The following is a 15,963-nucleotide window of genomic DNA, read 5'->3' as shown; positions in this document are numbered from 1 at the left end:
TAAAAAGCAAAACATTTAATATTCTAAAAGTCAAATAAAGAATTTAGTACTATTTGTGTCAGAAAGAAATTGGTAGCCACGTATTAGACACCATTGAAATGGCCTCTTATTTCATCTAGAAATAGAGAAGAAAACATGGAAGTTCAGTATTTTCACTGGAGGTCTTTTACAAGTTAGTATTACTAAATAACAAATCCATATGAAAGCTAAGCAGATAACTCATCCCCTCAGTGCCTTTAACAAATGAGAAACAAGAAGGTAGAAACAAACATATGCATAAGTAATTGAAATTATTTTTGAATATATATATAACAAAGCAAATGAAATGAAACTTTAAAGGCATTAAGCATGTAGTGCTTTTATTTTCAAGGACAAGAAATCTTTATTTTATAATTATAGCATGAAAGAACAGACTTTATGATTAACCCATTTTTATTTATGGAACAGTGTGAAATTATTCATAAGCCTTTTAAAAACTTGGAAACATAGTAAAACGTAACTAGATAATGACTGGCTGCTTACTGCTTGATCTCTCCTTTTAGTAATAATATTAGAAGAATAAAGTTGCTTTTCATTCCAGGTTCTTCATACACTCACTTGCAAAAGTAGATTAAATCCTTTAAATAATAGCTTATTCTTAAACCAGGCTGAAGGGGGAGGGGAAAGAAAGTCTTTTAAAAGGTGGTTTTCAATATCAAAGCTAGCTGGGTGAGGCCCTTGGTACCCCACAGCTCTGCATTGAGGTTTGAGACTTTGATCTCGGTTCTGCAGCATGGGAAAACCACAGCTTACGTTGATGATGGCATCACAAAGACATGGCCTGAAGTGGGTTAGCAGTGCAGGAGCGTGAGCTGATAGTTGACCCCAGAGAAGCAAGCAGGAAACTAGAATGCTAGATTCACACTTCTTGATTGAGTCACTGGAAGGGCTAGGGAGAAACCAGCTGGTAGTTTTCAAACTGCTGACCTAGTGGTGAGACCCAGCTGTGGGACAGCCTAATGTCAGAACTTCTTAGTTTCGCACATAAGAAGGGAAATGATGACAAATTAGCAAACAGAGAGGTAAGACCGACAGCCTTCACTGACTTCCTCAACATTCGTTACATTGAACTCATTCCCCTCCACCACAGAACTTTGCTTAAACCCATGTTTTGTTTTTACACTAAAAGTGATCCAGAAGGATAAAATAAATAGGATACCTATTACCAAAGGTGGACAATGAACCTATTTTGTTGCTCCTTATATATTGCAGATGTTAGGTTCCCCCAATAATGGGTCCGTGATTAAATGAGCGAGATTGATACAAAGCGAAGGTCAAGTAAAGCTTTATTTCGCGCCAAGCATCAAGAATCAAACCTAACGTTCGGGGTCGCGCCTCTTACAGAGAGGGCAACTCCTCTCTGCTTCACAGACTAGCTTTTAAGGGCGAAGGTCATGCGGTTGGGCCTGGCCACGCACAGGTGGCCAATGAAATTGTAACAGAGAAAGCTGCACAGTCATTTAGGTCACACATAAGTGACCAATTGAATTACAATTTACCCTAGTAGATATTTGAACTAGCCTATCACCTTGGTCAGAATTGGCACCTTGGGCGGGGAGACAGTATGCGTACCCCCACTGATCAGATGTCTCCACCTGGCCTGACCCATCCTTGTATTTGGGCTTTGTTACCGGGGACTGGTTTCCGGGACTTGTTTTTAAGTAAGTCCCCTGGGGGAAGGAGGGCAGGGACAGTTTAAGTTTTAAACAACAAAGTTATAGTTTAACCGGATGGAAGCACTCTGGCTAAATAGGTCCTTACTGCAGACAGACTGCTTAATGGAACAAAGATCCAACTGACTGTCAGTCAAACCGTCAGTGAAGGCATCACACTTAGTGGGATCTAAAACTAGCCTCCAAGTACTCAGTGTTACGCACACGAAAATGGTCTTCCTCTGTCCAGCTTTCAGGGATAGTATAATTGAAGGTCCAACTTTACAGTTGATATTTTCTCTCTACTTGCTCTGTAGTCACCAGATTCCATTATTGATTATTTAGTTTGCATCCACAAAGTCTCATTATTGCTGCTGGGCTTTTAATGTGTTCCTGTGAAGGCACACTTTTCAGAGACCTGTGTTATGTTCCTTCTCGTAGGTGGATGAGGTAATGCTGACCCTGAGACAGGCCTTCAGCACCGCGGCTGCCCTGCAGAGCGCCAAGACCCAGATTAAGCTGTGCGAGGCCTGCCCTATGCACTCTCTGCATAAGCTCTGTGAAAGGATTGAAGGTACCGTAGAACGGGGCGGGGGCGAAAGGAGTTCGCTTTGGCATCTGGGAAATGAGAAAGTCGTTACTGTGGGCGGATGGGTCTTTGTTTCCAGGTGAAACCAGAGCCCAAAGAATCATTTCTCACGTCTGGTCAAATTTGTGTTCGCAATCTCTCTGAGATGCTTGCCTTTTTCCCTCCTCTTTCTTTCTCTTTTTCATTTTTAATTCTTTTTCTCTGAAGGCAGACTCAAGGAAGGGAGTCGTGTTTCCCACAGCTCTTAAGACTGCTGTGTACTCAGTGGGAACTGACCAAATATTTGTCGAATGGGTGAAGAGAGGCAAAAGCGTCCGAGAATGTCAACTGTTTATTGAAGTCTCTTTTTATTCCCCTCTCACTTGATGATGTGTTCCGTTTCCCTAAAAATGTAGGACTGGAATGAGCCTTGTGTGGCTTTTTTTTTTTTTTTTAAAAGATTTTATTTATTTATTTGACAGACAGAGATCACAGGTAGGCAGACAAGCAGGCAGATAGAGAGGAAGGGAAGCAGGCCCCCCGCCGAGCAGAGAGCCCGATGCGGGACTCGATCCCAGGACCCCGAGATCATGACCCGAGCCGAAGGCAGCGGCTCAACCCACTGAGCCACCCAGGCGCCCCTTGTGTGGCTTTTGAGGGACATTTGAAAATGAGAGAGATCATGGATGTGATACCATAAAGCAGGTTTTTTTTTTTTTTTTAAAAAAAGTGTTCTGAGGAGGGGAAATGAGGACGAGCTGACTCTGGGACTCACATTCCCTTTCTCCTCATTATCTCTTATTAACAAAAAAGGTTGGAAACTACTTCACAGGAGAAGAAATGCAGTTCGATAAACACTTGTTAAGCATCTGCCGTGTGCCAAGCATTGTGGCACTAGGCGATACAGAAATGGTTGAGCTGTGGGCTATGCCTTCAGAAGCCTGCTTCCCAGAGTGGAAGCCAGTTAATGCAATTCAGGATGACAGCTGTTGGCTCAGGTCATGATCTCTGAGTCCTGGGATCGAGTCCCGCATCGGGCTTTCTGCTCAGCAGGGAGCCTGCTTCCCTCTCTCTCTCTGCCTGCCTCTCTGTCTACTTGTGATTTCTCTCTGTCAAATAAATAAATAAAATCTTTAAAAAAAAAAAAAAAGATGACAGCTCTTACGATAGATGGGGAGAATGCAGGAGCCAGAACATGGCAGAGGACGGTCCCGTCAGTGTAAATGCAAATTGTGATTTCTGTTCAGTAGACAGCAGGATCATAGGCACAGGGCAAAACTCATGATGAATAGCAGTGTTTGTTGAATATCCATTCAGCTATGTGATCTAGGACTATTTAAATGTAATATTCAGATTTAAAAATTTATAATTTATCTAATGCAAATTACTTTTGCATTTGTACCTTTACAAAAATGGAAAATTCTTTGATGTACAGCGAAGAGAACATTATAAATCTGTGGCAGAAGGCTGAATTGCTCAGGAAAGAGTGTTGGATCAATTTGTTATCCAAAGAGAGAAAGAGTTCTTCTACTTTTCCTGCTCAAGATACTCTCTAGGTGGATCAAACCCCTCACTGTAAATAAAATATTAAAATCATTAAAAGAAAATAAGAATATTCTGGTGTCCTTAAACAAGGAAACCTTTATGAAGATACAAAAATGCAAAAGCTGTTAAAAGAAGACATTGACAGATTCGACCTCATCAAAATTTACATTTTTTACATGACAGCTGTTTCCTTGGAAGTTAAATGAGAAGATAGCAGATTGGTAACCAGAATGTATTAGAACTCTTACAGTTTGAACGAGAAAGATGAAACTACCAGTGGGAAATGACACAAATTCTATTTAAAAACACTTATATGAAAAGGTCCAATAATAAAAATGAGAAGATTTTTTAACCTCATTAGATGTTAGAGACATGAAAATGGAAACAACAATAAGATAGTCATCAGATTAACTGTTGGTGAAATTGTGGAGATATTGATACATTTATGTGAGGCTGAATATAGTGTGACCTAAGATAGCCATTTTGGGGTACAGTTGATAGAAATTTATTAACCTGAAATTATCCACAAGTTCCCTGTCTTGATAAGAGAAACTCATAGGTTTAGAAGGTGACCTTTTCAAAGTTTTATTGTTTCTAAATAAGGGAAAATTGGAAACAACTCAAATGTATCAGTATGTATCAGTAGCATAACTAAAGTATGTTCATACAATGGAACAGTTAATAGGAATGAATTCCCATTGTTTATCGACTTGGATACATCTCAAAATTACATAATTGAGTGAAATGATAGCTTGCTGAATAACACATACACTTTGTTATACCTGGAAAAATACATAAAATAATACCCTGCATTTCTTTTTAAAAGAAACTTACTATGGTCTATTTTTAGATTTATAGGAAAGTCAGAGAGTTTCCAAATGTTTGTCCCCCATCCTCCCCAGCTGTTAACATCTTACATAGCCCAGTGCAATGTGCAGAACAGGAAATTAACATTGGTACAGTGTTATTATCCCAACCAAACATTTCATTTGCTCTTCACCAGTTGTTTTATTCGTGTCTTTTTCTGTTCTGGAATCCCAGTCAGGATTCTAGCGTGTGTGTGGCTGTTGCCTTACCCTGGTCTCTTGCAGTCTGTGGCTCCTGCTCAGTCTTTCTTTGTCCTCCGTGACCTTGACTGCTTACTTTAGTTACTTTGACTGGTTACGGATTACTTTGCTGGATGTCCCTCAGTTCCCCGCTGTTTGATGTCTTCTTACTGAGACTAAGGGTGCTCCTCCCAGCAAGAAATGGCACGGCCTTGTTCTAGTGCCTCCTGTCAGGGGCTTGTGATGTTGAGGCGTTTATTACTGGTCATGTTGGCCTTTATCACCTGGTCCAGGTGCTCTCAGCAAATTACCGCTATAAAATTACTACTTTTTCCTCTGAAGCCAACAAACATTTTAGGGATGATATCTTGAATCTACACAAATTTCTTGTCTCTTATGCTTTTGCTCACTGATTCTACTATCAATCAAAGGCAAATTTAGCTCTATCTATAATAATTAAATATTTTAAAAATGTAGAATTTCTCTTACTTGGGTAATAAAATATAAAGCCAATAAACACAGTATTATCTTACTCAGAGGAAAATAGCTCTTTTGTTTTTAAAAAAAATTTGTGGGGTGCCTCAGTGCCTCAGTTGGTTGACTGTCTGTCTACCTTTGGCATGGGTCATGACCTCCGGGTCCTGGGATCTCCTGGTCCTGGGATAGAACCCCATGTCAACCTCCCAGCTCAGGGGGGAATCTGCTTCTCCCTCTACCTCTACCTCTCCCCCTGTTTGTTCTCTCTTAGTCTTTCTTTCAAATGAATTAAAAAAAAAGTGAAAAAAAAATTATAAAACCAAAACTGTTTTCATGGGAAATGTTTTTGCCCAAGGACTTGATATAAATTATGTGTAAGAGTGTGAAAGATACAAAAATAACATGATCAAAAGAGGTAATGATTTCATGGTGGAATAATAGCACTAATTATGTCACTAGGTACTGTCGGTATTCCTGAAATTTTGTTACCATGGAACAAGACCTGCACGAGTTGGAGAGATTCCTATTTATGCTGTGGCTCTGCCTTTTAATATTATTAATATTAAATTGGTATTTAAGCTTAGACATTTCGGGCAATGTTAGTATTCACTGATGAGTTTCTACGGTGTCTGTGTCTGTTCGTATACTAAATGGCACCTGGTTATGGTGGTGATTTGGTATCCTTTAGAAACTTCTGGTTAATAATTCTGACTTCAGGGACGCCTGGGTGGCTCAGTTGGTTGGACGACTGCCTTCGGCTCAGGGCGTGATCCTGGAGTCTCGGGATCGAGTCCCACATCAGGCTCCCAGCTCCATGGGGAGTCTGCTTCGCTCTCTGACCTTCTCCTCGCTCATGCTCTCTCTCACTGTCTCTCTCTCTCAAATAAATAAATAAAAAATCTTAAAAAAAAATATAATTCTGACTTCATGATAACTGACATGTAAGAGTTTTATCTAGCCTTCCTCATTTTGTGGTAGTGTTTCAAGGTGTGTTCCAAGGTCTCCAAGGTCTCCTCCTTGAGAAGATTTAACCTCAGAGCCTGCTGGCAAAGGGACAAGCTGTCATGCATGATATATGCATTTTGATTTCTGCAGTTACGCTCTGTTTAATACTTATCCCTATCATTTTCCGTAGGTCTCTACCCTCCGAGAGCCAAGCTAGTCATACAGAGGCATCTCTCATCACTGACAGATAACGAGCAAGCGGACATCTTTGAGCGAGTTCAGGTAACGTGATTTATATTCTCCCAAATAAGATACAAGAAACGAGAATTGGATTCTGTTTTTATAGGTTTTTTTTCCACTCCTCTCTGAAGCTAAGGATAAATATCCCATGGTGCTATATGTGGTAGTAAGGAGAATACCACTGCTACTCTTGTTTCTGAGAGCAGGGAAACACTTCGCTTTGTTTATGTCTGTCTGCCAGACACATAAGACCAAGTGGGAACACAATAAAATGAGACACGCTGTGTTGCAACATGTGCTTTTGGTTTGTCTGTTGGACAGAAAATGAAGCCCGTCAGCGACCAGGAGGAGAATGAGCTTGTGATTTTACATCTGAGGCAGCTGTGTGAAGCCAAGCAGAAGACACACATTCACATTGGAGAAGGCCCATCGGTGAGGAGATGCTTTTTTTTCCCCTTGACCTACTTTTGTCGTGTTTATATATTTGGTCTAAGTATCACAGAAGAGGTGAAAGGAGTTTCTTTTCTTTGTGTTCTCACCTTTAGGGCCAAACTTCTAACAGCTCAGATTTATTTTTCAGCATCTTCAGAGTTTTATAGGAGGTTTTAACATTGAGATAAAATACTGATCAGTTTTAAAATGTGAAAAAAATGGGTTCTTGGTATAAAAACGGTAATAACAAATGCTCATGATTTAGAATGAATATGCTTTTTTGGTTATATTGATCCATTTTATTTCAAATTCATACAAACATTTTATTTTATTACAAGTTTACACAACCTTGAAGGGTAAATAGCAAACACCCAAAGAAGCAGTAGTATTGGAAATAGCCATTTTAGAGACAAACGAAGGTCTGGTATTTTTATGCACGTGGTTGGGAATGTGTTTCCAGCTGCATCTAGATAACGCAAGACACCAACAACAGCCTTGTAAGGAGATGATGACATAGTTACTTCTCAGTAACACACAGTCAGGTTAGTCTGTATTTCAGTCTATTCAGAAGAAGTCACATATCACTTTCTTTAGTGATTCCTGAATTGTATTCATCAAACCAGCTCCTTGAGAAAACCTTCTTTGAGTCAAGCTGTGTGATAATGGTGAACCAAAAAGAGATGAATGAGTCCTCCAGGGAAGAGCTCAAATACTGGGAAGGGGAATAATACAAATTGATAAATGGACACGTAGAACAGAGGCAACAGTCGGGCTTCCTCAAAGAATGTGCAGTGAGCTCAAAAGTAGCTATGTGTTTGCTTTAGGGTCAGAATACAGAGTAAGGATGGAGGGAAGAATTCAAGAATTCAAGAGGAAGAAATGTTTTGGTGGGGATGCAGGGGACCAAAGTTGTAGGGAAGATAGTTTGTTAATGGAAAAAGTCGAGGAAGTGTTTTTTAAGAAAGGGACATTGAGTACAAAGTTATGCAGTAACTGATGAGAACATACTCCATGCAGACCTTCAGAATACTTACTGGGTTTTTAGGATGCCCTTGGGATTGATGGGGAAATAATGGCTCGGAGGATAGGCAGTGGCGAGATGATGAAGAACTTTAACTGCTAAGGCTGACTTTGTCATTGAAGGTAAGAGCATGAGATCAGATTTGTAATTTAAGGAGATAATTCTGGGGCGCCTAAGTGGCTCGGTCTTTTGAACATCTGCCTTCAGCTCAGGTCATGATCCCAGAGTCCTGGGATTGAGTCCCACATCGGGCTCTATGCTTAGTGGGGAGCCTGTTTCTCCCTCTGGTGCTCCCCTTCCTTGTGATCTCTCTCCTTCTCCTTCTCTGACAGATAAATAAATAAAATCTTAAAAAAAAAAGATAATACTGTTGTCATAGTGATGGCTGATTTGTGGGACAGGTTGATGGGTGAGGGGGTTGACAGGGATAGGGCTGAAGTCACATTTCCAAATCAGGAGAATTTTGTAATAGAATATGCGAGAAGTGATTCATGTAATTATTGCACAAACTTTTATCAAGTTGCATACTGTGCACTAGGCAATGATGTTGAATAATGTCCGCTCTTTTCTGCCATCGAATTGTTGAGGAGGAGAAATCAACATGTAATCAAATAAAGTAAAATATGGAGATATGGTGGGATTGGTATAATGATACAAGTATGCCCCAGACAGACAGAACACTGGTACATAAATAGATTGAGTGATTCTGTCTTTAAAAATTTAGATGTGGAGAGGGGAATGAGATGAGCGATTTGGAGGCATGATCATCGGGACTTTGCGTGTGACCTGGGCACCTGTGTCAAGGAAGGGAAAGGGGATTGCTGGGAGACACTTAAGAGTGTCAGATGCGGGGGAGGGGATGAAATTGAGCTGGAAATACAGTAAGAAAACAAGTGTGGGACAACGGGTGGAAATAAGAAATAGGAGTTAAGGGTTAGAAGTGTGTTTGAGGGACTCCTGGGTGGCTCAGGCAGTTAAGTGTCTGACTCTTGATTTCGGCTCAGGTCATGATCTCAGGGTGGTGAGATCGAGCCCCTCATCAGGCTCTGTGCTGAACATAGATCCTGCTGAAGATTTTCTCTCTCCTTCTCCTTCTGCCCTACCCCCATCCGCGTGTATTCTCTCTCTCTCCACCTCCCCGCAACAAAAAAGGAAAAAAGAAATGTGTTTGAGATTTAATTAGAAAAATGGACTTGGTGCTCACAGAGGTATTTGAGTAGATGTAAATATGGAAGACAATGCGCTTTGGCATAGATTTGAAGTCAAAGTGGAGGTACTGAGAAACCCTTGCATTTCACGCAACAAGTGAATTAAAATGGTACCAGCAAAAAAGACTAAAAGAGGATGATAGGGTAGAAAGAGACTGGAAGAGATTTGCTATCGTGGGTGACCAAGGTAGGGGAAAAGTTCAAGTTAGAACATCAAGCCCTGTCCGGCGACACAGGAAGGTCAAGAAACGTAAAGACTGCAATCTGTTAATGGATTTGCTGATTTTAGTTCCTGGTGGTGATAGTGATGTTGACTAGATGCCCAAAGCAGCGTGTGAGCAGGAATATGCATCTTCTTGGTGATGGAGGGCACTAAAGATCCCAGAATAGGAGACTTTTTTTTTTTTTTAAATGTATAATACAAGTTGGCTGATTAATTGAAAATGTGGGGATGTGGTCTTTTTTAAAAAATTATTTTTATTAACATATAATGTATTATTTGCCCCAGGGGTACAGGTCTGTGAATCATCAGGTTTACACATTTCACAGCACTCACCATAGCACATACTCTCCTCAATGTCTATAATCCATCCACCTTCTCCCTGCTCCCTCACCCCCCAGCAACTCTCAGTTTGTCTTGTGAGATTAAGACTCTCTTATGGTTTGTCTCCCTCCTGATCCCATCTTGTTTCATTTTTCCCTTCCCTACCCCCCATAAGCCCCCACTCTGCCTCTCAAATTCCTCATATCAGAGAGATCATATGATAGTTGTCTTTCTCTAATTGACTTATTTTGCTCAGCACAATACTCTCTAGTTCCATCCACATTGTTGCAAATGGCAATATTTCCTTTCTTTTGATGGCTACATAGTATTCCATTGTGTATGTATGTGTGTGTGTGTATATATATATATATATATATATATGTATATATATACCCTATCTTCTTTATCCATTCATCTGTTGATGGACATTTAGATTCTTTCCATAGTTTGGCTATTGTGGACATTGCTGCTATAAACATTTCGGGTTCACGTGCCCCTTTGGATCACTACATTTGTATCTTTAGGGTAAATACCCAGTAGTGCAAATGCTGGGTTGTAGGGTAGCTCTATTTTTGACTCTTTGAGGAACCTCCATACTGTTTTCCAGAGTGGCTGCCCCAGCTTGCTTTCCCACCAACAGTGTAGGAGGGTTCCCCTTTCTTTGTATTCTCGCCAACATCTGTCGTTTCCTGACTTGTTAGTTTTAGCCATTCTGTCTGGTGTGAGGTGGTATTTCATTGTGGTTTTGATTTGTATTTCCCTGATACCAAGTGACGTAGAGAACTTTTTCATGTGTCTGTTGGCTATCTGGATGTCTTCTTTTTTTTTTTTTTTTTTTTTTTTAAAGATTTTATTTATTTATTTGAGAGAGACAGTGAGAGAGAGCATGAGCGAGGAGAAGGTCAGAGAGCGAAGCAGACTCCCCATGGAGCTGGGAGCCTGATGTGGGACTCGATCCCGGGACTCCAGGATCACGCCCTGAGCCGAAGGCAGTCGTCCAACCAACTGCGCCACCCAGGCGTCCCTCTGGATGTCTTCTTTACAGAAATGTCTGTTCATGTCTTCTGCCCATTTCTTGATTGGATTATTTGCCAGAACAGGAGACTTTAACAAATTGTTTTCTTGCTAGTAGTTAAGTTCAGTCTAAGTCTTTCCCTCCCTATGTCCCTCCCTCCTTCCTTTCTTCCTTTCATTTATTCGTATTAACTGAGCAGCTACTATGTCAGGCACTGTGCTAAGTACCCAATACAATTTCCCTATTTTAGTCATGTTCTTTGCCTGAAAGCCTGAAAAGAATGTCCTCTCAGTCCTTTATCCACACCTGAGCTCAGTCCATTCTACATCCGTATTCATTGTTTTCTTTCCTTTCTTAATGGGGTTGTATTTCTTTTTATCAGTAGCTTAGATTTGTTAGCCAATTCTAATGTGGACCTTTTATTGCCTTCTGTATGGACTGTGCTGAATTCTCTCATCTGTCTTTGAGTTTCTGATTTTCTGTCCTTAAGGTGATTTTTGAATAGTCCTTTCAGATAAATCTCCCCCCAAATATTACTTTTACAGTGATGCCCCTTCTGTTTATAAATTCTGATCAGCGATTTCTTCCTACTTAAAATTTCATTTCCAGCCTCACTTTTCCAAGTTAACCTTGACCTACTTTCCTTAGTTTTAGCCAAACACCTGCACTGACTCCCTGTCCCATGAGCATTGGTCTTCATGGTTTTGCTAACATCATCTCCCATGCTGGGAACTTCTCTATCCCCATTTTTTTTTTCTGCCTGTAGAATCTTGTCTATTTTTTTATTCCTGACCACTGAGACCCGCAACCAATATTTATGCTTCCAGATTTGATACGTGTTGCTTTGTGTTACTGTTTAATGTGAATATATTCTGTTCTCAAACAAATAATAAAGTGTCTCTCTTAGAAATTTTCTAGCACTGCCAACATAGTAGCTTGTTAGTGCAACAGAAAAAACAGAGAGAGAACCTAGTATAGTGGACATATTGTAGATTCTCAGTCTAGTACTATCAATGAGTACTTGTTGATTTGAAAGATAAATGACTCACTCACAAGTGAAAATGGGATTGTCACAGAGGCATTAGCAAGATTCAGTTTTACTAGAAGATGCTGTGTTCTTTGAGAGTGATTTTCTGTGTTTTCCTTGGTAATTTGGATATAAAATATTCAGCTTGGAGAGGGATGATTATAGTTGTTAATCAGAATAGCAGTAAAAATTGACATCTCAAGTTTAATTTTTGTTAAATGCAACAGGAATATATTAGCAGAAAGAAGGGCATAAAGGAAAGATCTTCTGTGGTTTTTTATTACTTATATTATTAAAAAGTGAACCCTTGCCCTTATAATCTGTATGCTCACAGTGTGGAACCTAAATTATTACTCCTTAATAGAGCTACAGAAGAATTCTTGTGCTTCTTAATGGCTTAGTCAGGCCCATATTTAAAGCCTCATTTAACCTCGAGCGTTTCTAAACTAAAATTTATCTGTTTTTCTTTCTATAGACTATTTCAAATAGTACAATCCCGGAAAATGCAACAAGCAGTGGAAGGTTTAAACTTGACATTCTGAAAAATAAAGCGAAGAGATCTTTAACTAGCTCCCTGGAAAATATCTTCTCAAGGGTAAGATTAAACTGAGATGCTCTCAATTAGATATTAATGTCTGTGTTTGCAACTGTTTTCACTTTCAACTGACTCATGGAAAATTTCCTTTAAAAAAAAAAACCACAACAAACTACTAAGATAACTTTAATGTAGTTAACTGACTTTATTTATTTATTTAGTTAGTTAGTTAACTGACTTTAAGTAATCTCATGATTTATTCTGATGCCTCTAATATCTAAGTTTGAGAAGAGATTTAGTAGTAGAGCCATATGTATAAATAAGGGGAAATAGAATATTGACGTCCAATATTATATGAACTTATTATCATTTCTCACGTAAAGTTATAAAGTGAGCTTCATTTTGCTATTATTAAGAGCTGACAGGAAATACTAAAACAATATTAATAGGTATTTATGTATTCCATTTATTTTGTGTTTTATTTTACTATCAAAAGTGATTTCTCTTCCCTTCATTTTCCTCTTCCTGAATAATTCAGTCCTAAAGCTCTTAGATGAGCCCAGGAAAGATAGATGTCTTAGAGCTGGAGAGTGGGGGACCCACAGGGGCTCACAGTGGGGATACAGAGGCTCATGAGGTGCTGTGTGTGGGGTGGCCTAGTGCAGCATGTGGAAACCAGAGTGTGGTGAGGAGGATATCCACGTAGGAGGGCAATCTGGTTCAGGAGGTCAGAGCTAGAGCCAACAAGGAAACCCGTCCTGCAGAAGGATGGCCCAGTGCAGGGTGTCACAGCCAGCGTGAGTGGAGGGGAGAAGGCTTTCAAGTTGCCTGTTACAAGGAGTTAGAATCCTTGAGCAGGTTGAGGATGGCATTGTGTGTGTGGATGGCAGCCTCGAGGTCAGGGGTTGGAACCCGAGTAGGATGAAAAGCATCTGTGAGGTGACAGTTGTGGAGAATTTTACACACAAGGGACTGGTCAAATTTGGAACTGTATTAAGGATCTGGGAAAAGGGAATTGCAAATATGAAGAGGGAAGAAATTAGAATAAATGCTATGTTGTTGGATTCAACTCAGAGGTAACAGTATGTGATTCTGGTTATCTGTCTGTGTACTTTTGAATTTATTTTTAATATCATTAATATATTTTAATTTATTTTAAAATATATGTTAACGTGTATGTGTGTGTGTATGTGAGAGAAGAGAGAGAGAGAGATAGGGTTTCTGGCTCTGTTCACTGATAGGAACTGGGAACAGCTTTTATGCAAATGTTAGAGGTTAAATTAAGCCAAACACCCAGATTTTGGTTTCTGTATATCATTCTACAAGAAGGAACTAGAATCCTGGGAGAAATGTCTGATTGTAGGACTGCAGGGGAAAGTGCAGGATAAGCCTGGAGCATGCTGGTGTTGTAGCTAGGAAGGGAATGCTCAGAGAAAGATGGAGGTATGTCATAAAGACCTTGAAGGGCTTTCACCATTGACCGGTAAACATCAAAATAAATGATAGCAAAGGATTGTAACCTGTTATGGAAAATAGGAAATGATGGACTTACTCTGATATGAAAAATGAAAGCATACCTTGGAAATTTGATCATGATCAGGATATTTACTAGATTCAATGAATATTTATTAATTGCAAAGATGAAAGTAGTAACTTTACAGTGGAGAAGGCTGGCGGACACCACCTTTGTCAAGCGATCTAATGGAACGTCCTCAGCAATGGGACACATTGAAATCTTGTGCCACTTGATACAGAGGATACAGAACTTCTCTGCTATTCTTGCCAAAGGGGCAGGGACATGAATCAAGTCATGAGGTGACATCAGCAAACCCGCATTGAGGTGCGGTCTACAAAATAATGAGCTTGTTGTCTTCCAAAGGGTCAGGATCAAGAAAGTTATGTGCAGTAGAACATTAGGACGGTACCTTCTGATAAAGGGTGTACTTATTTTTATTTCTTTGCCAGAACTCAAAATTACTTTTTTGGGTATTCCTCTTAATGATTGAAATTCTTCTGATTCTAGCAAAAGCCTTATAGCAAGCATGATCAGTTAGCAATACTGTTGTCAGCAGAAGACGGAATGGAGGAAAAGAGAATTCTAGGAGATGATTCAGAAGTGTGTGAACGCAACATTTCATAAAACTTTCCTACCCCTTTTTTTTTCAGTATTTATAAATTACGTGTGTTCCTTCTTTTTCTCCCTTTCCTTCCTTTCTCACTCCCTCCTTCCCTTCTCCCTTCCCTTCCTCCCCTCTCTTCCATAGTATTTAGTGAGAATTTTAGTGGAAAGGCCATTTAAGTAGGTGGTCAGGGGACCTGAATTCAAGACCTGGCTTTATATTTATGATCTCGATTTTATATTGATGTAGGCTTTCTATTTATGATCTCGGACAAATTACTTACCTTTCCTGCCAGTTTTCCCATTTGTGAGATGTGTGTATTGATAACGTGCTTACGTCATGTTACTATGAGGATAAAATGTCAGTCTGTTAAGAAAATATCCCACTGTAGATATGAGATGGTATGAACAGTGGTGAGCTCTGGAAACTCTGTCCTTTACACAGGGACCGAAGGGGACTTAAAGTGTTACTCTCCTTATCCCCATTTAGTACCTTGGCGTTCTGCACAACGCTGCAGGGCTAACTTTGAAGTGCCGCTCTCCTGGCCTTGAGCCTCTGTGATCTCAGCAAGGGCAGAGCCCATCTATTTTGGTCAAGGCGGAGACTGCGGCTGGTACCACACAGTGCTGCCAAGTGCCATAAATTATGTGACCTAACAAGATCTTGCTTGCGCCATGTGCATCAGAATGGACTTAAGAGGAAGGTTGGCAGCTACCCATGTTGTGTTAAAGGTTACAGAGAAAAGAGGTTTGTGTACTTCTAAAACTGGTTAGTTTATCTCTTTCTGAGTTACATAGTAGAAAATTGACACTCCAGTCATAGAGTGTGGCTCCTAATTGCGGCCATTTTTAAATGTCTACACACTTTATTTAACTAACTATGGTTGTTTATGAAATAGGGTATGTTTTTTAAAATGCTTAGAAGCTCGGCTCATTAACATTGTAAAAAGTGGGTCCAAGGGAAAAGGCTTGACACATGTATTACCAAATCATCATATAGTTAAATTGAAAAGCTCTCTGCTCAAAGGTGAAAAGACAGTCTTGTATTCTGTTTGTTTGTGTTGCTTTTTCTGAAGTCAGAGTTCTCCAGAAGGAAATTTTTACTAATATGTTTATTGATACGTATTTCCAAATGGGGGGTATTTACAGTATAAAGCATGCGTCGTAGGAAAATAGCCCTTATTTTGTGCTTCTCTCAGGTACTTACTATCCATTGTTCTTCCTTGTTGAAATGTGTGAATTAACGACTGTGGTAGAGGATAATTTTAAAGTTTGTTTTTCTTTGTGCGCATACACACACACAAACATACGGATAAAACACTACTGTGAGTAAAACGTGTGATTTAAGTGTTTTTCTAATAACGGCAAGGATTTGATACCTGTCCAACTCGTTACTTGATTGTGACCAAATAACCTGTTTTAAGATAAGCAGGCAGCCACAAATATAGTTTATTCTGGAACTATCTCCTGTTCTGCATAAAACTGAAAAACTGAAGGAACCTTGACCAGGTTCTAGGACATTTGCAAAATTACCGGCAACGGCTACTTAG

General features: G+C 39.8%; 1 protein-coding gene across 7 annotated transcripts in view; it reads left to right on the top strand.

The window, feature by feature from the left end:
- The window catches only part of TBC1D4 (TBC1 domain family member 4), a 189,106-nt gene that overhangs the window by 128,935 nt on the left and 44,208 nt on the right, over nucleotides 1-15,963 (top strand). For all 7 annotated transcript variants that reach the window (XM_044249882.1, XM_044249874.1, XM_044249875.1 and 4 more), the window contains exons 5-8: nucleotides 2,133-2,265; nucleotides 6,463-6,554; nucleotides 6,834-6,944; nucleotides 12,235-12,354. In XM_044249882.1, the coding sequence (XP_044105817.1) occupies nucleotides 2,133-2,265; nucleotides 6,463-6,554; nucleotides 6,834-6,944; nucleotides 12,235-12,354 (456 nt within the window). The remainder of the gene's footprint in view (nucleotides 1-2,132; nucleotides 2,266-6,462; nucleotides 6,555-6,833; nucleotides 6,945-12,234; nucleotides 12,355-15,963) is intronic.

The sequence above is a fragment of the Neovison vison genome, chromosome 5 (assembly GCF_020171115.1).
Source record: "Neovison vison isolate M4711 chromosome 5, ASM_NN_V1, whole genome shotgun sequence".
Taxonomy (NCBI): domain Eukaryota; kingdom Metazoa; phylum Chordata; class Mammalia; order Carnivora; family Mustelidae; genus Neogale; species Neogale vison.
Note: the sequence above shows the minus strand (reverse complement) of the source record. Positions and strands in the feature narration are given on the sequence as shown.